Source organism: Peromyscus maniculatus, chromosome 14, assembly GCF_049852395.1.
Source record: "Peromyscus maniculatus bairdii isolate BWxNUB_F1_BW_parent chromosome 14, HU_Pman_BW_mat_3.1, whole genome shotgun sequence".
NCBI lineage: Eukaryota > Metazoa > Chordata > Mammalia > Rodentia > Cricetidae > Peromyscus > Peromyscus maniculatus.
Genome location: NC_134865.1, coordinates 47,873,041 through 47,895,785, shown reverse-complemented (window position 1 = coordinate 47,895,785; position 22,745 = coordinate 47,873,041). Strand labels below are relative to the sequence as shown.

The window sequence follows — 22,745 nt, the reverse complement described above, 5'->3', positions numbered from 1 at the left end:
TCCCTATTGGGAGAGGCAGATGTCATGGGCTCCATTACCGTTGGAACATCGACCCTGTATCAAAATAAATAAATAAAAAAAAAAAAAAAAAAAAAAAAAAAAAAAAAAAACACACGACAACGAAGCAATGCGTGGACGAGACAAGACCGGACCATCACGAACTATATAAAAGCCACAGTCTGGGGCCGAGGCAAAACTACCTCTAGATTTAGTAACTGTTTTATCCCGGACAAAGGGAGCGCTCCTGTCACCTTCAGCGTGACTGAAAGCCCGGTACATTCAAATCGGCCTGTACCGGAGGCTTTGTGATCACGCGGTTACTTCCGGTCTACCAAATCCTGCCTCACCCCCAGCAGAAGTCCCCTAGTCTTGCGTAACAACTTCCCGCTCCAGTCTGAGGAAGCGAAGGAAGTGCTGGAGGCACCAGCGTCATCTTAAAGAAACCGGCAAAGCCACCTCCACACGAAAAGGCGGAACCCACGCTGTTCTCGTCGTTTATTGGCCACACATCCAGGAAGCTGGGTGGCAGGGACTTCCGTTAACCTGACCTAGGGGGCGGCGTTGTGTGGCGCATCCCCCGTCGGCCGAGCCACGCATGCGCAGGCTTCCTGCCCTCGTCCAATCGGAAGGTAGCAAGCGGAGCCGCTCTGCTCCCGTTGCTTTGGCGCCCGCGGTTGTGGGCCGCCTCCTGGCTCTGGACCAATCCGCTTCAGCTTCCTCTATGATTTTAACCAATCAGAGGCGGAGGGCGGAGATCCGGCCGGCCGTGGGCAGAGCGTGGTTTTCCTCCAGCTCCAGTGTGGGGTTTGCTGCCGAGGTACCTTGTGCTGGGCCGGGCTGGGTGATCATCCCGGAGGGGCAGCTCTCTCTCTCTCTCGATCGGCGGTCGCCGTCGTCGTGCGGGATGCGCGTGGAAAGCTCTGGGTGGGGGAGCGCCGAGGGGAGCGGGTGGTGCGGGAGGACGGAGCACGTGCGCGCACGGGAAGCCGGGTGGGTCTCTGAGTGAGTGTCAGGCTGGGTGGCCCACGCCACTGAACGCTTGCTTCCTCTGCGTCAGTTTTCGGTGAAGGGTGGGCAGCCCCTGCTCGCTCATCCCTGCCCTTCCTCGCAGTCATTTGACATCCACCTCCTCCTGGCTCGGGTCTTTTTCCTTGTCAGAAAAGCAGACTTTTTCACTTAGGACGCGAAGCCAAGCAATACACTGTATGCTGGGGTGCCAGCTACTACGCCAAGTGACTTCCGTGTGTCGTGTCACCTAGTCCACACACCTCTACAGAGCTAGGTGCTGGCCTGGTGTGGTGGTGCACAGCAATGATCCCAGCACCGACTGGGACGCAAGAGGATCCCCGAGCTGCAGGCCAGCCAAGGCTTCCGAGAGACTTTGCCACACACACACACACACACACACACACACACACACACACACACACACACACACACCAAAAAACCCCAAGAGGTAGGTGCTGTCAGCGTCCTAAGGCTTCCTAGAGAGACTTTGCCACACACACACACACACACACACACACACACACACACCAAAAAACCCCAAGAGGTAGGTGCTGTCAGCTATTAACTGTCTCTACTAGGTTAACTCTTAATAACTTAAACTTTCATGAATATAAAATTTAAGGATGGTACAACTAGCAAAACACTGCTGTTTTCTTTCCCCCCCCCTGGAGCTGAGGACCGAACCCAGAGCTCTCTACCACTGAGCTAAATCCCCAGCCCCTGTTTTCTTTCTTACCTTGAAATTATTTAAAAAACCAAAACAATGTACCTGGAAGCCAGTTAATTGATTATTGCTATTCACATAATAAGATGAGCTGGTAGAAAGGCATCGGCTAAGGTCCTGGCTCCTAACTTCACGTGTGTGAACCCCAGCATCTTCAATTGCACGATTAAAATCAATACCAAATTGCTTCTTAGTGTTATGATAATCCAAGGGGGGAAAATGGACTTAAAGAATATGTTACTGGTATCACCTTTACCGGTTTCTGCTTGTTTAACGCGTGTGCACAGGATAGAACTGTAACAACCTGCAACCTAGGAACAATGTAAGTGTGAGATACCTGTGTGGACCACTTACTGGCCTATCGGGTTCAGGACGGTACTTATTACCCAAAGAACAAACTGAGAAGTGTCTGGTTTGTATTTTTACCTTAGATTTTATATAACATAAGGCAAAAATACATCAGCCCACATTACTTTCTGAGTTTTCTTTTACTTCTCATCAGTGCGGTTTTGGAGTTCTGTCGTTTAGTCTTTGTTTAATCTAAGTCATGACTATGTTTTCTGTGACTTTTTTTTTTCTTCGAGACAGAGTTTCTCTGTGTAGTTTTGGTGCCTGTTCTGGATCTCGCTCTGTAAACCAGGCTGGCCTTGAACTCACAGAGATCTGCCTGCCTCTGCCTCCCGAGTGCTGGGAGTAAAGGTGTGCACCACTGACGCCCGGCTGGTGTAGCTTTTTGAGACAGGGTTTCTCTGTGTATCTATGGCAGTCCTGGAACTTGCTTTGTAGACCAGGCCGCCTCAAACTCAAAGAACTTGATGTTCTCTCAAATGCTGGAATTATAGGCCTTCACCACCAACCCAAGCTGCAACTTCTGTTTATTACAAATGGAACTGAAGGCATTGCTTTTGTTGTTGTTTGAGACAGGGTCTTAAACTGTGTAGTTTTGGCTGGCCTGGAACTTTGTAGACCAGGCTAGCCTGAACTCAGAGCTCCGCCTATCTCTTCCTCCCGAGTGCTGAGATTAAAGGCCAGTGCCATCACATAAAGCTTAGACTTTGCTTTTTTGCTTTCCCACAATAATGCTAAAGAAAATTTAAAAAATAAATAAATAAGCAAACAAAATACAAATCCTATATTTTCAGTGGTCTCTTTAAAAACAAAAACGGCCAGGCGGTGGTGGTGCACGCCTTTACTCCCAGCACTTGGGAGGCAGAGGCAAGTGGATCTCTGTGAGTTCGAGGCCAGCCTGGTCTACTGAGCGAGATCCAGGAAAGGTGCAAAGCTACACAGAGAAACCCTGTCTCGGGAAACACACACACACACACACACACACACACACACACACACACACACACACCAAAAAAAAAAAAAAAAAACCCAAAGGGGAAAAAACCCTCAGGGTCTCATGGTACTCAGTCTAGCCTAGAGCTCACTGTATAGTTGAGGATGACTGAATTTAGGATCCTCCTACCTCCCTAACTCTGGAGTGTTGGGATTGCAGGTGTATACCCTGATAACATATTACATGGTCCTGCGGATTAAACCCAGGGCTTTGTGCATTGCTAAGCACACTATACCAACTGAGGCACATCCTCAGCTCAGGTGATTTCTGTGTAGTTACTAACCTGATAATAAAAAATGAGAATATGTATATTTCTGAAATGGGACCATTTCATGCTAGTTTAGGTTAATATCTTAGAGTGGATGATATACAAGTCACTGCTAAGCTTTCTTTCTTAAGGTATTATTAAATTTATGCGGGGGGGGGGGGGGGGGGCATGATACTGCAGCTGTGGAAGCCAGAGAACAACTTGGGAATTGGCTCTCTACTTCTGCCATGTAGGTTCAGGGGATCAAATTTAAGTCATTAGATGAGTAATCTCACTGGTCCTCTTGGTTTCGGAGACATTCTCACACTATACCTCAGGCTGTCCTGAATTCACTGTTTATCTTAGGCTGGCCTCACATTTAATCCTCCTTCCTCATAAACCTCCATAGCTGACTACTGCTAAACTTTTGAGAGGGCTTATTAATTTCATAGGGCTGCTGTAACCATTTACCACAAGCTCAGTGACTTCAGACATCAACTGGGCAGTGGTGGTACACACTTTTAATCCCAGCATTCAGGAGGCAGAGGCAGGCAGATCTCTGTAAGTTCAAAGCCAGCCTGGTCTACACAGTGAGTTCCAGGACAGCCAGGACTACACAGAGAAACCCTGTCTTGTCTCAAAAACAAACAAACAAACAAACAAACAAACAAAAGACTGCATGAAGGGCTGGAGAGATGGCTCAGTGATTAAGAATGCTTTCTGCATTGGGTATGGTGATGCATTCCTTTAATCCCAGCACTCTGGAAGCAGAGGCACCGATAGAGGCCAGCCTCATCTACATAGTGAGTTCCAGGACAGCCAAAGCTACAAAGACCCTGTCTCAAAAAAAACAAAACAAAACACAAAACAAAACAACAAACTGAAAAACTTCCTGCTCTTATAGAGGACCCAGGTTTGGTTCCCAGCACCCACACAGGGCAGTCGCAAGATCTGTCATTTCAGCTCCTGAAAATCTGAAGCTGTTTCTGGCCTCTTCAGGCACTAGCACCCAGGCCTACATAGACATGTGTGCATAGGTCAAAATAAGCAGCACACATGTCTTAGCTTTTAGCTTGGTCTAAAGTTGTTTACTGGGCTAATGTCAAGGTATCAAAAGCCTCTTGGACGTTTCAGAGGAAGATGTGTTTTTCTAGCCTTTTCCAGCTCCTAGTGACTGTCTATATCTGTTAGCCTGTGGCTCTTTTGTCCTTTTAAAGACAGTTTCACACTATAGCCCCAGCTGGCCTTGAATGTGGTAACTTTCCTGCATTACCCTTACAGGTGTGGAATTACATGTATGGACTATCCTGCCAGGCTCAGTTTTAGCTCCTTCTTCTGACAGTCATCTCTGGTGGCTGTTTTCCATCGTCATCTCCCTCTGTAACCAAGTCTCCACCCGCTCCCTCTCCTGAGGAAACTTGTGAGATGTACGGCTTTCCCAGATAGCCAGAAATTATTCGCCCCGTCTCAGGATGCTTACTTAGATATGTGAAGCCCTTTTGTCCTAATGAGGAACGCTGATGGGTTCTGGGAGGTAGGTGGGATTTAAGTTTCTTTGGGAGCCATTAGTGAGCCCCCCACAAAGGCTCCGATGGGTGAAACACTCTGACGGAACTGAACTTGCAGTAGTGACTTGAAGAGAAAAGGTTTGTCAGGTAACTGGTAAGTTAGACTTCCAAACAGCTGTGAGAGAACTGAACCTCTCTTCAGCTGCAAAGGTAACTGAACAATCATTCCTCTGCTATAAAACTAGAATTAATCATTTAGAAAAGTGTCATTGGATTCCAACCTACCTTAAGAATTCATGGGGCTGGAGAGATGGCTTAGCAGTTAAGAGCACTGGCTGCTCTTCCAGAGGACCCAGGTTCAATTCTCAGCAACCACATGGCAGCTCACGCCTGTCTGTAACTCCAGTTCCAGGGGATCCGACACCTTCACACAGGTACACATGCAGGCAAAACAACTATGCACATAAAATAAAGATAAATAATTTTTTAAAAAGGAATTAATGTGACTTGCCTTCAGTTCATGATGACTCTGATGCCATTTGAATTATTTATTTATGAGATCATAACATTACTGTTGTTGGGAAAGACTGCGATTCATTCCGTGGCTTCTTTCCCAGTTTACTACAATCATAGTTTTGTATATCTCCCCTGCTTTAAATAGCGTGATCATAGGTGATGGGAATTTAGGATAAGGAAACCAGCCACTCAGACAACCAGATTTGGGAGTGGTAGTGCATGGCACAGGGGAGGCAGGATTTTGAGAGTAGGAGGAAAACTGGAAGCCCCAGAGTTCAAGGCCTAGTATCAGCTACACAGTTTGAGGGCAGCCTGAGCACATGAGATCCTGTGTCAAAACAACTAAAAAACCCAACCACTTCAGACCTCTGGGTCTTATTTACTCCTTACAATATACAGTAGGCTTTATGGAGAACTGGACTGATGGGGTTCTCTCTGGTCTCTCAGCAAAAAACACAGCCGCTCTGATGACCAGAGTTTCTCCCTATCTTCACAGAAAGACGCTATCTCTTGCTAGAATTCATAGTTTTTGAGAGACGTGGGTTTGCTTTGCTAAGTACTAGTACAGATACACTGGAATACGTGTATGAAAAGCCAGCTCCAGAGAGGCATTCGTTACATAGAAACTTCATAAAGATTTGTGTTTGTTTGCTTTGATTAGGAGGGAAAGGACCAGGAGGAGCGCACGTGAGGGAAGTTTCTTGTGGGTCAGGCCTGGAAGTGCCCTCCATAATTTTCCTTCACATTCCATTGGCTAGAAGTCTTGGGCTTGGCTACATCTAACTTACCTGGTTGTCTGCCTAGCTGTTGATCTCTTGTGCTAGCAGTCAGCTAAGACACAGGCTCATCTGGCCAGCTACTTAGAACTTGCCCTCAAAGAGTCCCCAGTTTCCTAATCCTTTAAATTCTCCACTGTGCTGGCCTTTAATGCCAGCAGAGTTCTGTGGGCACAAGGCCAACCTGATCTAGGCTAGCCAGGGCTCCATAGGCCCTGTCTCAAAACCAAAACCAAAATGGATAAATTCTCCATTGGTATTTGGATGTCTTTAGACAACACTATTGTGCACCCCCCCCCCACACACACACTGATGTTAGACCCATGTTACTGTTAGATCCACAGCCAAAAGCGGCTCTCCTTTGCTCTCATGAAGTCTGGGCTTACAGTCAGAAACCGCCATGCACATTTTTCTGTTTCCTGGCTGAGTAGTGTATGAAATGAAGACATGACCTCTTCAAGGTAGTAGACGATACAGGACCAGTAGACTGAATGAGGCCTGGGGAGGGGGAGCAGGGGTGCCAGGGAGGGAGAGAATAGAGAGCAAAGAACCAAAAGCAGAGGACCAAGAAGGCAAAGGGGAGAGAGAAAGGTGGCCCAAAGGCAGGGTTATATAGGAATCAGAAGCTGGGGTAAGGGAAGCAATTTGGGGTTTAGGATAGGGGATGGGGTGAGAAGAGCCTGAGAGGAGCCTGGACGCCAGCATGCGCTTTGGTGTGCTATATACCCAGTTAGCCCTTTGTCCCGGGTTTCTTTTGGACCTGATCAGAGTCTCTTCAATGTTTCCCATTAACTTTATTCAATGCTATTAACTGTTAATGTGACATAATAAACAGCTAGAAGAGAGAATGTTTTACCACTGAGTTGTATTCTTTTTTTTTTTTTTTTTTTTTTTTTTTTTTGTGTGTGATATATATTTTTTATTTTAGAATACCATTCAGTTCTACATATCAGCCATGGGTTCCCCTATTCTCCCCCCTCCCACGCCCTCCCCTTACCCCCAGCCCACCCTCCATTCCCACCTCCTCCAGGACAAGTCCTCCCCCGAGGACTGTGATCAACTTGGTAGACTCAGTCCAGGGAGGTCCAGTCCCTTCCTCCCAGACTAAGCCAAGTGTCCCTGCATAAGTTCCTGGTTTCAAACAGCCAACTCATGGAATGAGCACAGGACTTGGTCCCACTGCCTAGATGCCTCCCAAACTGATCAAGCCAATCACTGAGTTGTATTCTTAACCCTTCCTATTAAACTATTTATTTATTTTTGACATAGGGTCTCATGCCTCATCAAGGCTGGCTGGATTGTGATTGTGTACCTGTCCCTTGTCTCCTCCGTGCCGCCCCCGCCCCCCCCCCCAAGATCTTCCTGCCTCTGACTCTCAAGAGATAGAACTAAAGGTGTGGGCCAACACTGCCCAGTCCTTCTCTCTCTCTCTCTCTCTCTCTCTCTCTCTCTCTCTCTCTCTCTCTTTTTTTTTTTTTTTTGGTTTGGTTTTTTGAGATAGGGTTTCTCTGTCCGTGTAGCTCTAGCTGTACTGGAACTCACTCTGTAGACCATGCCTGCCTTAAACTCAGAGATCCACCTGCCTCTACTTCCCAATTGCTGGGATTAAAGGTATGCGCCACCACTGCCCCAGCTTTTCTTTTCTTTCTTTCTTTCCTTCTTTCCTAAAGATTTATTTATTTATTATGTATACAGTGTTCTGTCTGCATGTCTGCATGTATGCCTGCAGGCCAGAAGAGGGCACTAGATCTCATTACAGGCGATTGTGAGCCACCATGTGGTTGCTGGGAATTGAACTCAGGACCTTTGGAAGAACAGCCAGTGCTCTTAACCGCTGAGCCATCTCTCCAGCCCCCCAGCTTCTCTTTTCGTTCTCTGACTTTAAACCCACTTCCTAGCCAAGGATGACCTGCTGGGTTTGCAGGCATCCATCACCACACCAGGCTTCCGTGGTGTTGGGTAATGGACCTAAGGCTTTGTACATGCCAGACAAGCACTCTACAAGCAGCTGTACCCTCAAGCTCCTATTTCCTCTCTCCTTGAAACATGGTCTTACTTTGTAGCCCAGGTTAGCCTTGAACTCACTCTCCTTCTGCCTCAGCCTCCGGAGTGTTGGAATCACAGACATGTGCTCAGTCCCTGAAGTGAAGTGAGGAAGTAGTGGGGCCATAGGGCAGGAAGGCTCTGCTGAGCAGGTCCGTGTTCATCCAGGAGCCTTTCCTTTTTCCCCTCTGGCTAGACCACTGCGGTCATCCTCGGTCTGGGGATAGTTACGAGCCTTGTATTCCTTCAAGTTACGTATCTCAGCAGTTGACATGCTGCCTGTTAAGTGATGCACAGAACTGAAGAATAGGGGAGGGCTGCTACATATTCTGGATGTTTTCTGAAAGTCACTCTGGGTGTTCCATCTTTCTATAAGTTTGAAAAAGTTAATTAACAGTCAACATTTTAATTTTTCAGGATTTAAAATGTCAGGCAAAGGGAAGGAGGGAAAAGACACTTGTCTTCAAGGACTATTAAGTGTAAGTGGGTGCATATTGAAATAAATAGTGGCTATAATCTCTATTTATTTGGTTATTCATTTATTTGACAAACTTTCTGTAGTCCAGGTTGACTTCTAACTTGTTACCTTCTGCCTCAGCTCTTTTTTTTTCATACATATACACACACAGAGGCACAAACATGCGTGCTCTTGCTCTTTCTCGATTGCTCTCTCTTGCTGCTAACGATTGAATCGAAGGTCTTATGCATGCTAGATGATCCCACTCCCACCTCACTACATCCCCAGCCCTACTGTTTGTCCTTTTAGATGTGCTGGTGATGGATCACAGGGCCTCACACATGCTTGAGGAAGTGATTTTCCACAGAGCTACATCTCCAGCTCCTTGCTGGCTGGATGTGGTGGTGCATAGTCTCAGGACTCCAGAGGCCAAGGCAAGCTAATCTGTGCGTTCAAGGCCAGCCTGCTCTACACAGTGAGTTCCAGGACAGCCAAGGCAGAACACAGAATTTTAGTGAAACTGCTTGCGTTACTCCTGTATCTTCACTGCCTGGCAACCTTGGTCTGTTTATTTTTAACTGCTCTGTTTATGCTTCGGTTTCCTCAGCTGTGAAACTGAATAGCAATAAGCACCTCTTAGGATGTCGTGAATATTTGAAGGGCTTAACTATGCTTGACAAACACTGTTAATTGAATAAAATTCCTCCCCCTTGACTTTATTTGACGTTGTTAGTTATTAATGTGATAAAAGATAGATGACTGATCTATTTATTTATTTTTACATTTTATTTTGTGTGTCGGGACGACGTGAGGGGATTAATTTGCTTCTACCATACAAGTTCTAGGGATCAAAGGTTACCAGGCTTGGTGCCAAGCACTTTTACCTACTGAACTGTTTCTCCCACCCACTAATTTTAATTATATCTCAAAATTGACGATGTGTTTGCTTATTTTGTTTTGTTTATTGAGATGGGGTCTTTCTACATAGCCCTGGCTGTCCTGGAACTTTCTATGTAGACCAGGTTGGCCTTGAACTTAGAGGTCTCCTTGGTTCTGTGTAAGCATTGCAGCTTGGATGGAAAGGTATCCTGGCAGTCAGGAGCCAAGAAATACCACAAAGTCTCTGTATGTGTAACAGCTTCCATCTCTGCTCCAGGGAAAGGTTCTCCAATGCAAGTGTAACAACTCTGTTCTGTTAGGGGAGAGTTTCTCCTGAGAAGTTGTTACAGCTCTGCTCCTCTAGGGGAAAGCTTTCCTAGCAGAAGTGATACAGTTGGAAGTTGTTACAGCTCTGCTCCTCTAGGGGAAAGCTTTCCTAGCGGAAGTGATACAGTTGGAAGTTGTTACAGCTCTGCTCCTCTAGGGGAAAGCTTTCCAAGCGGAAGTGATACAGTTGGAAAGTGTTACAGTTCTGCTCTGGCTCTGCTGAAAGTTGTTACAGCTGAGCTTGGCTCCATGGAAAATATCACATGGCACAAACAAACCTCCCTCATGAGATTTGTCAGGAAGGAAGAATCAGGAGGGTGGCTGTTTCTAGGGTGAGAAGCAGCAGCAAAGCGAGCAAGGTACAGAGATTTTATATTGGGGGGCGGGGCAGTGCTTTCCAAGGTGCCTTGGGATTGGTGGATTTTTGTAACTTGATTCTGGGACAAGATCAGGGATTGGTGGGATTTTCTGTTCAGGGATTGGTGGGATTTCAAGCCCTGGTCCTGGACGTGTACTATCTTGTTCAGCTTCCCCTTACCTTTTAATCTTTACTTCACTTAGTTATATGTAATACCCAGATGTGGTAGTGCACACCTGTAATCCAACAACTTGAGTGAAAGTTTGAGGCAGCACATATGATCCTGTCTCAAATGACAACATAACCAAAAGAAAAAGTAAAAGTAATGCGATTAAATCTCTACCAATCCACAGAAATAGCTTAATGATTATAGCAATTTATTGTGTGTGTGGGGTTAACTCACGATACAGGAAATAGGGATTGTAGCAGAATCCTGGGAAGGCGAGGCACACAAAAGAACTGGTAAATAACATAAGTGGGAATTAAAAAACAAAAAAACAAAACAAAACCAGGGTCCAGGGAAGATCTGAGATTTGCTGATAGTCACCTTCCCTTAAAAGTAAGCCAGGGTAGTCCTGTACAGATGTTTTCCCTCATGGCCAGCTCCTGTTATCTGTGATACTGCCGATCCAGCTCATATGGAAGGCTCTGGATGGCGCCTCCATTTCCTATTGTGTTGGCTTGTTTTTGTGAGCACGTACTAATTATACTTACTGATACATGGCTTTCATCATGACATTGTCATGAACGTAGCTATGCCGTATTTAACTTCTCCCATTGTCCTCTGTTGTCCCACTCCTGTAGACTCCCTTCCTCACAACGAGTTCCACCTGCATTTTTCAAGACCATGTAAAACCGAATGAGTTCAAGGAATTGCTGGCATGAGCCTGGGTGAGGGTTATTTATAGGGGCATGAGGCCCTGTTGATTACACCACTTAAGTAAATGTCTCTTCCTCATCCATGTTGTTACTTCTCGGCTCCTGTCAATCTTTTTATCTTGGTTCTGATTCTCTTAGAACCCTTCTTCTTCTTCTCCTTGGACCTTTAGTCCTGCATTATTCAGACCTAAGGTTGTTAGCATGCATAGCGTCAATCTGTTTTCAAGTAAGGAAGAAAGAAAATAAATGTTGAAGCTAATTTTTTTTCATGTTTTTCCCTACCTGTGATGCTTCTAGCCTTAATGTAGCACTGAGTTATTTTTGAAGGTATTCTAAACTTTCTCTTTAAGATTATAAAGTACTTTTGAGTCTTAATTAAGAACTAAGAAAGGAATTTGAGACTAACACAGTCCTCTGAGCCATTCTCAAATAATGCAACTCATGAGTCATTGGGCTATTTTTATCTTAAATGATTAATGTGTAGGTTTGTATTTTACATAAAAATATAATGTTATAAAGTACTGCATTCTGGAAATTTAAGATCATCCTATCCTTTTTGTGAAGTAAAAGTAGCATGTTGAATACTTGCTGAGTTTCTCAAAGTAGCTAGAGAGTAGATTAGTGTTTAATATTGAATGTTCTCTGCAGATAGAGAACTGTGTAATATTGAAATCTGACCAATTCCTTGGCTTCTTCAGTTCTTTCTTTCTGGAGTATGCTGGCCAGTTTATGTCAACTTGACACAAGCTAGAGTCATTGGAGAGGAAAGATCCTCAACTGAGAAAATGCCCCCATAAGATCAGGCTGTAAGCAAGCCTGTAGGGCATTTTCTTAATCAATGATTGATGGGGGAGGGTCCAGCACATTGTGGGTCTGGACTGTATAAGAAAGCAGGCTGAACAAGTCATGAGGAGCAAGCCAGTTAGCAGCACTCCTCCATGGCGTCTGCATCAACTGCTAGGTTCCTGCCCTGTTTGAGTTCCTGTCCTGACTTCCTTTGCTGATGAACAGTGATACAGAAGTGTAAGCTGAATAAGCCCTTTCCTCTCTAAATGTGGTCATGGTGTTTCACCATAGCAATAGTAAACCAAACTAAGACATGGAGTTTTATGAGAATGAAGGAGGTTGGCATGAACTGACAGTCTCAAAGCTGTGATTGTGGATGGTTCATCAATATGTTACTTTTTAGTTTATTTCTTATGTAGACCTGCTTTCTTAAAAAAAAAAAAATAAGTAGGTAGGGGAGTTGATTGTGTCTTCTGAGGCTTTAGGGTAGTTTTGTGAGCCTTCCTGTTTAACCTGCCATTGTTACATATATGAGAATAAGTCTTACCTTTGTCTTCTTGTTCTCCACTGAGTACATTTTGTGTCTGTATTTGCCTACTTTCACAGGAAGCAGGGTTGCAAGCCACAGATTGATAGAATGATTGGCACACACCTGTGATCCCTGTGTTTAGGAGGCAGGGGCAGGGGCAGGAGGATTGCTGTGAGTTCAAGACTTGGCAGGAACACAGAGTGCCAGACTAGCCAGGGCTACATAGTGAGACCCTGTCTCATAAAGATACAAAATGTTTTCTATCCTTATAAAGTTTATACTCTTTAGTAGGCAGAAGCAATGTAAAATACAGATAATTAACACATCAATTTACTTAGCATATTGCTACATGAATACCACAAGATATTGATATTTAGAGGAAGTTGAAATTCATTTTGTACTGGATTAATAAGAATTTTATGTAACCAATAGAAATTGAAGTCAATCTTGAGGTATAGATAGGAGCTAGGTGACTAAAAGGATGTGGGCTTATTTATTTATTTATTGTTTTTTTGAGACAAGGTTTCTCTGTCTAACAATCCTGGCTGTCCTGGAACTTGCTTTGTAGACCAGGCTGGCCTCAAATTTACAGGGCTCTGCCTGCCTCTGCCTCCCGAGTGCTGGGATTAAAGGTGTGCACCACCACCACCTGGCCAGGATGGAAGCAGTTGTGGAACAGAGTCTCTTCTTTTCAGCAGTCTTTATTGCTTTTATAACCCTGGGGAGGGATGTGCCTTGTGAATCTGGTAAGTTTCAGGGATTTCCTGAGACTTGTGAGTTGAATCTTAAGTAGTATCTCTCCTGACTTCCAGGCCAGCCTGGCTATAATGTTTTAAAACTCACCCCTTCCAAAATAAAGAGAAAGGTTTATGAACTATGTATATGTTTATTTTCTAGTCAGTGCCATGCTGAATTTCAGCACATTTCACCGCAGAAAATTAGTTTCTAAGAACAAAACAATTTCAGAATTTCTCCACTGGGTTGGGGTGTGGTTATTGCACACCCACCACACTAACATTTGTAGGGTGAAGCTGGAGAATCAAGTTCAAGGTCAGACTAGGCTACATAAAATCCTGTCTCAAAAAAAAAAAAAAAAAACAGTGTGTGTTTCTCCTGGGTGAAGTAAGAATTCCTTATTTTGTATTTGTAATCTTGCTTCCTATGTCCAGGACCAGTCTCGGTGCTAAATTAAGTGTTTCCTGGCCTCTGTGTTAGGAGCAAGGTTGCTGCAGAGAAGTGATAGGAAGAAAGGATGATAATGGAAAGGTAAATACTGAAGAGACACCAAGGGCCCTTATCACAGTAGGGGTCACATCCTAGTTTATTCTCATCTTTTCCTTTATCAGAGGTGATTTGATTTTGATTCTAGATGAGTAAGATTTGAAGTTAAGAGAAACAAATCATAGGAAAGCCCATTTTGGATATATTTGAAAGTTTGGTAGTAATGTACAAGAAGGTGTAGGGGTTTGAGCAGACTCTAGAGTAAAGGGATTGGAATTTGAAGAGAGATCCCAGTTGAGGTGAAAGTCCACATGCTCACATGGTGGAAATAATTTATCTTGTCAGGGAGAGAGAAACGTCTGAGAAAAATTCAGTTCCATTTCAGTTGTCAGAGTTGGCTTCAGAACCGCCTGTTACTGTGAAAATGCTGTTTGGAGACTAGAGATCCGTCCCGAGTCAGCCTGCATTCTGTGCTGTAGGACCTGGAGACTAGAGCTCCGTCCCGAGTCAGCCTGCATTCTGTGCTGTAGGACCTGGAGACTAGAGCTCCGTCCCGAGTCAGCCTGCATTCTGTGCTGTAGGACCTGGAGACTAGAGCTCCGTCCCGAGTCAGCCTGCATTCTCTGCTGTAGGACCCAGAGACTAGAGCTCCATCCCGAGTCAGCCTGCATTCTCTGCCTGAGGACCTGGAGACTAGAGCTCCGTCCCGAGTCAGCCTGCATTCTGTGCTGTAGGACCTGGAGACTAGAGCTCCGTCCCTAGTCTCGAGTCAGCCTGCATTCTGTGCTGTAGGACCTGGAGACTAGAGCTCCATCCCGAGTCAGCCTGCATTCTCTGCTGTAGGACCTGGAGACTAGAGCTCCGTCCCGAGTCAGCCTGCATTCTCTGCTGTAGGATCTGGAGACTAGAGCTCCGTCCCGAGTCAGCCTGCATTCTCTGCTGTAGGACCCGGAGACTAGAGCTCCGTCCCGAGTCAGCCTGCATTCTCTGCTGTAGGACCCAGAGACTAGAGCTCCGTCCCGAGTCAGCCTGCATTCTCTGCTGTAGGACCCAGAGACTAGAGCTCCGTCTCGAGTCAGCCTGCATTCTCTGCTGTAGGACCCAGAGACTAGAGCTCCGTCCCGAGTCAGCCTGCATTCTCTGCTGTAGGATCTGGAGACTAGAGCTCCGTCCCGAGTCAGCCTGCATTCTGTGCTGTAGGACCTGGAGACTAGAGCTCCGTCCCTAGTCTCGAGTCAGCCTGCATTCTGTGCTGTAGGACCTGGAGACTAGAGCTCCGTCCCGAGTCAGCCTGCATTCTGTGCTGTAGGACCTGGAGACTAGAGCTCCATCCCGAGTCAGCCTGCATTCTCTGCTGTAGGACCCAGAGACTAGAGCTCCATCCCGAGTCAGCCTGCATTCTCTGCCTGAGGACCTGGAGACTAGAGCTCCGTCCCGAGTCAGCCTGCATTCTGTGCTGTAGGACCTGGAGACTAGAGCTCCGTCCCTAGTCTCGAGTCAGCCTGCATTCTGTGCTGTAGGACCTGGAGACTAGAGCTCCATCCCGAGTCAGCCTGCATTCTCTGCTGTAGGACCTGGAGACTAGAGCTCCGTCCCGAGTCAGCCTGCATTCTCTGCTGTAGGACCCAGAGACTAGAGCTCCGTCCCGAGTCAGCCTGCATTCTGTGCTGTAGGACCTGGAGACTAGAGCTCCGTCCCGAGTCAGCCTGCATTCTGTGCTGTAGGACCTGGAGACTAGAGCTCCGTCCCTAGTCTCGAGTCAGCCTGCATTCTGTGCTGTAGGACCTGGAGACTAGAGCTCCGTCCCGAGTCAGCCTGCATTCTGTGCTGTAGGACCTGGAGACTAGAGCTCCATCCCGAGTCAGCCTGCATTCTCTGCTGTAGGACCCAGAGACTAGAGCTCCGTCCCGAGTCAGCCTGCATTCTCTGCTGTAGGATCTGGAGACTAGAGCTCCGTCCCGAGTCAGCCTGCATTCTGTGCTGTAGGACCTGGAGACTAGAGCTCCGTCCCTAGTCTCGAGTCAGCCTGCATTCTGTGCTGTAGGACCTGGAGACTAGAGCTCCGTCCCGAGTCAGCCTGCATTCTCTGCTGTAGGATCTGGAGACTAGAGCTCCGTCCCGAGTCAGCCTGCATTCTCTGCTGTAGGATCTGGAGACTAGAGCTCCGTCCCGAGTCAGCCTGCATTCTGTGCTGTAGGATCCACTGCTAGATGGCAGTAGTAACCAGCGCCACGGGCAAGGAAGGCAGGTTTGAAGTGATGGGGCCAGTGTGAGGCAGTGAAGTAGCAATCAGCAGGTCCTTTTTTTCCACTCATTTTTATCCTTCACATCAGATCTATAAAGTAAGTAAAGTGTTCTTTCTCTTAATAACGGGTGTTTACAGGGTGATTCAAGAATTACTCCTCTGTTGCTTCTCTGTTAAGCTTTTACTGTGTTCAGAAGAGAGGAAATGAGTTTAGAACTTACAAGATTCTGATCTTATGATATTGAACAAATGCTTAATGACTTATTGCATACATATTAGAAAAGACTAAATATATTTAAAGTTTTACCAGTGTTTGTTTTTTTTTTTTACTTTTCCCAACTCCTATATTTATGACCTAAAGACTGCTCTTCTACAGACACTGTCCCACTGAAATGATCTAAACCTGCCTCCTTGCTCAGCTGTGTATGATAACTGCGCCTTCTTGTTCAATCTGTATTTCATAACCCCACCTCCTTGGTCGGCCATATGCTGTACCCCACCTCCCCCGTTCAACTCTATATAATGACATGTTGAACTTTGGGGGGTGCTGTGGCTTCTCCATCCAGGAGCCCAGACAGTCCGATCGCAGCTTTCCTGTTTCTCTGTATGTGTGTCCGTCCTTTCTTCATTCCAGGGTTCCAGGACTCACGCTGTGCAAGGATACGGCAGGTTAGCGTTTGCAGGCTTGGCCAACCCAGTCCGAAAACAGAAGGGTGAGGTGCTGTGTGAGCAGGAAGTACAGTTGCACTCTTTGCCCCAAGAAAAGTAATCAACATGCAAACTTAAGTCACATGCAAGTAAGGATCTATTTGTTTTCTGAGTCAATCATTGGGGCATTTTTCTGTCCTTAGTCTGAAGTTCCTTGGGTAAGATGGTCCTTGAATTGATTGTGATTTTTCTGTCAGTCCAGACTTGTGCCGACACATGTGAATAGTCACTTAGGGCTGCACAACACTGAATACAGCCCACCGATGGCTCCTACCCACAACATTTACCAGTGTTTTTTAAAATATTTATTATTACTATTATCATTATATAATGTTTATTTATTTATTCATTCATTTATTTATTTATTGAGACAAGTTTTCTCTGTGTAGCCCTGGCTGTCCCGGAACTCGTTCTGTAGACCAGGCTGGCCTCGAACTGCCTGCCTCTGCCTCCCTAGTGCTGGGATTAAAGGCTTGCACCACCACCGCCCAGCTATTTTTATTATTTTTAATTATATGTAGGTGTGTGTTCACATGAGTATAGATGCCCATGGAGGCCAGAGGCATCTGATTCCCTGGAGCTGAAGTTACAGACACTTGTGAGCCATGTTATACGGTTTCTAGGAACCAGACTCAGGTTCTCCAGAAGAGCAGCAAGTGCTCTTAACCACTGAGCCATCTCTCCAGCCCCACCACTTGCCATTTTGATTTACATTTCAACATGCTCTTAGGATATTCTCCTAGCTTGGAGTGTTAAATAGTGAGCCTATCTATAAATGCAAAAGAAGGCATCACTAGCAGTCAGTTTGGAAAGGTCTTAGGATTCTGCCTGGTCTGAAGGACTGTGCTTACTGTGCCTATTTGCCTTAGATTTGATCATCCCGAGTGTCCAGAAGTCTTGTCTCGCCTCTTCTTAGTCTCTGGTTAACAGTGGACATCTATCATCAGCATAGACACATTTCTGCTTGGTTACTTAGGTAACATTTTAGAGTAACATTGACACTGAATGCACCTGGAAAGTATCTCACTGTGTTTGCAGGTTATGCTGACTAGTTTTATGTCAACTTAAACTAGAGTCATCAGAAAGACAGAACCTTAATTGAGAAATGTTCCCACCAGATTGGCCTGTGGTGCATTTCCTTCGTCGATGATTGATGTGGAAGGGCCCAGATCGTGTGGTCAGAGGGCATGGGATCCCCTGAGATTGGAGTTACAGCTGGTTTTGAGTCACCCTGTGGGTGCTGGGAATTGAACCCAGGTCCTCTGGAAGAGCAGCCAGTGCTCTCAACTGCTGAGCCAGCAGCTGTGTACAATCTTGTTTTATGTGTATGTGCGTACGCTGCATGTGTTAAAGTGTACTGTTTGTGTGCAGTGCCCGCAGGGGCCCCAGAAGAGGGCCCAGGACCCCCTGGAAGCGGAGTTACTGACAGATGTGAGCCACTGTGTGGTGCAGGGAAATGAACCCAGGTCTTCTGTAAGAAAAGGAAGTGCTCTTAGCCATCTCTCCAGCCCAGTATCATGGTACTGTGTTTCCCAACCATTAGCCTGCATCTCTTTTCTTAAATATGTTTTCTGGTTTATAAGTGTGGGAATTTAGAATTTGATTCTGTAATGTTCTTGCTTGAGACTGTTTCCAATAATGTATTTATTCAGCAGTTTTGGATGTTAGATAAAAATAAAGATAATACTTATTCCTTGTAATCAGTTAAATTTTTTTCTTTCTTGTACAGTTTTATTTCTTATTAGTCAGAGGGGCCTTGTGTGCCATTACACACTGGGAGGTCAGAGGAAGCATGGAGCCTGTTCCCTCCCACGTTTGTGTGGATCCCTGAGATGGAGCTTAGGGTGCTGGGCTGATGTGGCTGGGGCCTTTCTTCTCTGAGCCATCTTATGGCCCCCCACCCCAACCCCTGCCTTTGAGATAGGGTCTCATTCAGCCTAGGCTGCCCTTGCACTTACTGTGGAGCTGACAATGACCTTGAACTTCTTTTTCCTTTCTCTTCTTTCACTTGGTTACCTTTACTCTGTACTGCCCATCCTGCTTCCTCAAAGTCTAATCGGCGACTCCACCTTCTTCTCTCTCTCTGCCCAGAAGTCCCCCCTGTCTCTAGTGACTAACTATTGGCTGTTCAGCTTTTTATTACACCAATCACAGCAATGCATCTTCACAGTGTACAAATATCCCATATCTCCAAGTTGGAGAGATGGCTCAGTGGTTAAGAGCACTGACTACTCTTCCAGAGGATCTGGGTTCAGTTCCCAGCATCCACATAGCCGCCAACAACTGTCTGTAACTCCAAGATCTGACACCCTCATACAGACATACATGTAGACAAAACACCAGTACATGAAAGAAAAATAAATTATAAAAAGGATAATTAAAAAAAAAAGAAACAGAGACACACCCAGGGATCCCATAAAAACACCAAACTGGAAGTCATATAGATGACAGACTTGATACAGATCCATGGAGGCATGCTGCTCCAGTCTCTGAGTTCATATGAGCTTAGATCATGATGATTTAGAAGGCTTTGTGTTTTCTTGGTGTCATCTCTCCCCTCCGGCTCTTACACTTTTCTCTCTTCTTCCCTGGGGTTCCCTGAGCCCCAAAGGGAGGGATTTGATGGAGACATCCCCCTTTAGGGCTGAGTGTTCCAAGGTCTCGTTCTCTGTGTAATGTCTAACTGTGTCTCTCTCTTTGCTCCCATCTGCCACACGAGAAAGTTCTCTGATGGTGGCTGAGCAAGGCACTGAGTATATAGGAGGTCATTAGGAATCGTTTTATTGCTACTTTTTTTTTTTAAGACCAGTAGTGTTTGCTTTTACCCTAGGTCCCTAGATGATCTCGTCTCAGGTTTTTGGTCGTCCAAACAGTTCCATCTTGTCGAGTGGGCCTAGAGTCAAATCAGGTGTGATGGCTGTTCTTGTCAACTTGTATATCTGGAGTGAACGACAATCCAGATATGGAGAACATACCTGTGAGAGATTTTCTGCTTCGTTTGAAGTGGGTGAACTCACTTCTAGTCCACACCTTTGAGGCAGGAAGACACACCTTTGACCTGGGCCACAAGGGCTATAACTCTGGTGCCCATGAGTTCAAGGATATTCCCCACTTTTTCTTCTATCAGGTTTGGTATATCTGGTTTTATGTTGAGGTCTTTGATCCTTTTGGAATTGAGTTTGTGCAAGATGATAAGTATGGATATATTTGGATTCTTCTTTTTTCTTTTTTGAGACAAAGTTTCTCTGTGTAATAGCCCTGGCTGTCTTGGAACTAGCTCTGTAGACCAGGCTGGCCTTGAACTCACAGAGATTCGCCCACCTCTGCCTCCTGAGTGTGGGAATGAAAGGCATGTACCACCACTGCCCAGCTGGGTTCTTCTATTTGCAGCCATCCAGTTTGACCTACAACTTTGTTAAAGATGCTATCTTTTTCTGGCTTCTTTGTCAAGAACCAGGTGTCTATAGGTATGTGGATTTATGTCTGGGTCTTCAGTTGGATTCTCTTGATCAACATGCCTGTTTTTGTGCCAATACCACCACCACAACCACCACCCCCTTTTTTTTTAGTTTTCAAGACAGGGTTTTTCTGTGTAGTTTTGGAGCCTGTCTTGGAACTCGCTCTGTAGACCAGGCTGGCCTCGAACTCACAGAGATCCGCCTGCCTCTGTCTCCCGAGTGCTGGGATCAAAGGCGTGCACCACCACCGTCCAGCACCATGCTATTTTTATTGGTATCGCTCTATAATACAACTTGAAATTGGGCATGGTGATACCTCGTACAATTCTTTTATTATTCAGGATTGTTTTAGCTATCCTGGTTTTTGTGTTTCTAGATGAATATGAAAGTTGTCCTTTCAAGATCTGTGAAGAATTGTGGTGGAATGTTGATGAGGATTGCATTGTGTCTGTAGATTGCTTTTGGGAGGATTGCCATTTTTACTTGTGCTCCTTGAACATGGGAGGTCCTTCCCTCTTCTGATGTTTTCTTCAACTTCTTTCTTCAGTGTTTTAAACCTTTTATCATACAAGTCTTTTACTTGGCTAGAGTTACCCCAAGATATTTTATAGTATATGAGGCTAATATAAAAGTGTTTCCCTCCTTTCTTATCTGTTTGTCCCTTGTGTATAGAGGGGCCACTGGGTTTTCTGACTTAATTTTCTTTTCTTTTCTTTTCTTTTTTTTCCCCAAGATTTATTTGTTATGTATACAGCATGTATGACTGCAGGCCAGAAGAGGGTACCAGATCTCACTACAGATGGTTGTGAGCCACCATGTGGTTGCTGGGAATTGAACTCAGGACCTCTGGAAGAACAGTCAGTACTCTTAACCTCTGAGCCATCTCTCCAGCCCCGTGAGTTAATTTTCTAGCCAGATGCATTGCTATAGGAATTTTTAGGGTCACAATTGTATCATCTGTAAATAAAGATACTTTAACTTCTTCCTCTCTTTAAAATTCTTCTAATTTGTATCCCCTTGATCTTCTTCAGTTGTCTTATTGCTCTAGCTAAAACTTCAATACTGTGTTGAATAGGTATGGAGAGAGTGAACAGCCTTGTATTGATCCCCATTTTGACTTTCTCTCATTTAAGTTGATGTTAAAGCTATAGGCTCGATGTAAACTGCCTTTATTATGTTGAGGTATGTCCCTTATATCCCTAATCTCTCTAGGACCTTTATCATGAAGGGGTGTTGGGTTTTGTAAAAGGCCTATTCTACATCTTATGAGATGATTATGTGGTGTTTGTCTTTCAGTTTGTTTATATGGTAGCTTACATTTATTGATTTATACGTGTTGACTCATCCCTACATCTCTGGGATGTAGCCTACTTGATCATGGTAGATGATCTTTTTGATGTGTTCTTGGATTAGGTTTGCAAGTATTTTATTGAGAATTTTTGCATCTATGTTCATTAGGGAAATGGGTCTGTAATTCTCTTCCTTTGTTGTTGTTTTCCTTATCTGGTTTGGGTATCAGGATAACTGGGCAGTGTAAAATGAATTTGGTCAATGTTCCTTCTGTTTCTATTTTGTGTAATAGTTTGAGGATCATTGCCATTAACTCTTTTTTAAAAGTTTGGTAGAGTTCTGTGCTGAAACCATCTGGCCCTGGACTTTTTTGGGAGTTGGGAGACTTGATTACTGCTTCTATTTCACTAAGATTATAAGTCTGTTTAAACTGCCTGTCTGATCTTGATTTAACTTTGGTAAGTGGCATGTATTGAAAAAATTATCCATTTCTTTTAGATTATTCAATTAGGTGGAATACAGGTTTTTAAGTATGTCCTTAAGATTCTCTGGATTTCCTTGGTATCTATTGCCTCCCCGACCCCCACCGTACCCCCCCCCATCCCACCCCTGTGCCCCTTTTTCATTTCTAATTTTGTTTTTTGGATATTCTCTCTCTGCCTTTAGTTAATTTACATAAGGATTTGTCTGTCTTACTGATTTTCCCAAAGAACCAACTCTTTGTTTCATTAATCCTTGTATTTTTTTTTTGCTTATTTCTATTTTATTGATTTCAGCCATGAGTTTGATTATTACTTGCTGTCTATTCCTTTTGGGTAATTTCTTCTTTTTTGTTCTAGATCTTTCAAGTGTGTTGTTAAGTTACTAGTATCAGATCTCTCCAATTTTGTTTTGTTTTGTTTTGTTTTTCGAGACAGGGTTTCTCCCTATAGCCCTAGCTTTACTGGATCTCACTCTGTAGACCAGACTGGTCACAGAGATCTGCCTGCCTCTGCCTCCTGAGTGCTGGGATAAAAAGCATGCGCCACCTCCCGGCTCCCAATTTTTTATGTAGGTACTTAGTGCTGTGAACTTGCCTCTTAACACCACCTTCATTGTGTCCCATAAGTTTGGGTATGTTGGGTATTTATTTTCATTCAGTTCTAGAAAGTCTGCAATTTCTTTACTTCTGTCTTGACCCATTTTTCATTCAGTAGATTGGTTCAGTTTCCATGAGTTTACAAACTTTCTGTTGTATTGATATCCAGCTTTAATCCATGGTGGTCATATAGGACATAGGGTATTACTTCAATTTTCTTGTATCTCTTGAGATTTGCTTTGTGTTCAAGTATATGGTCAATTTTGGAGTTCCATGAGGTGCTGAGAAGAGGTATATTCGTTTGTGTTTGGGCAAAATGTTCTGTAGATATCTGTTAGATCCATTTGGTTTATAATGTCAGCTCCA

At 44.8% G+C, this 22,745-nt stretch overlaps 1 protein-coding gene across 2 annotated transcripts in view; it reads left to right on the top strand.

Annotated features, from left to right (window-relative positions):
- Positions 1–671: 671 nt before the first annotated feature.
- Wdr89 (WD repeat domain 89) overlaps positions 672–22,745 on the top strand; it is a 45,508-nt gene continuing 23,434 nt past the window's right edge. For both annotated transcript variants that reach the window (XR_013044379.1, XM_015992016.3), the window contains exon 1: positions 672–817. Coding sequence is in view for 1 of the 2 variants with exons in the window: in XM_015992016.3 (XP_015847502.2) it covers positions 722–817 (96 nt within the window). In the remaining variant the exon portion in view is untranslated. The remainder of the gene's footprint in view (positions 818–22,745) is intronic.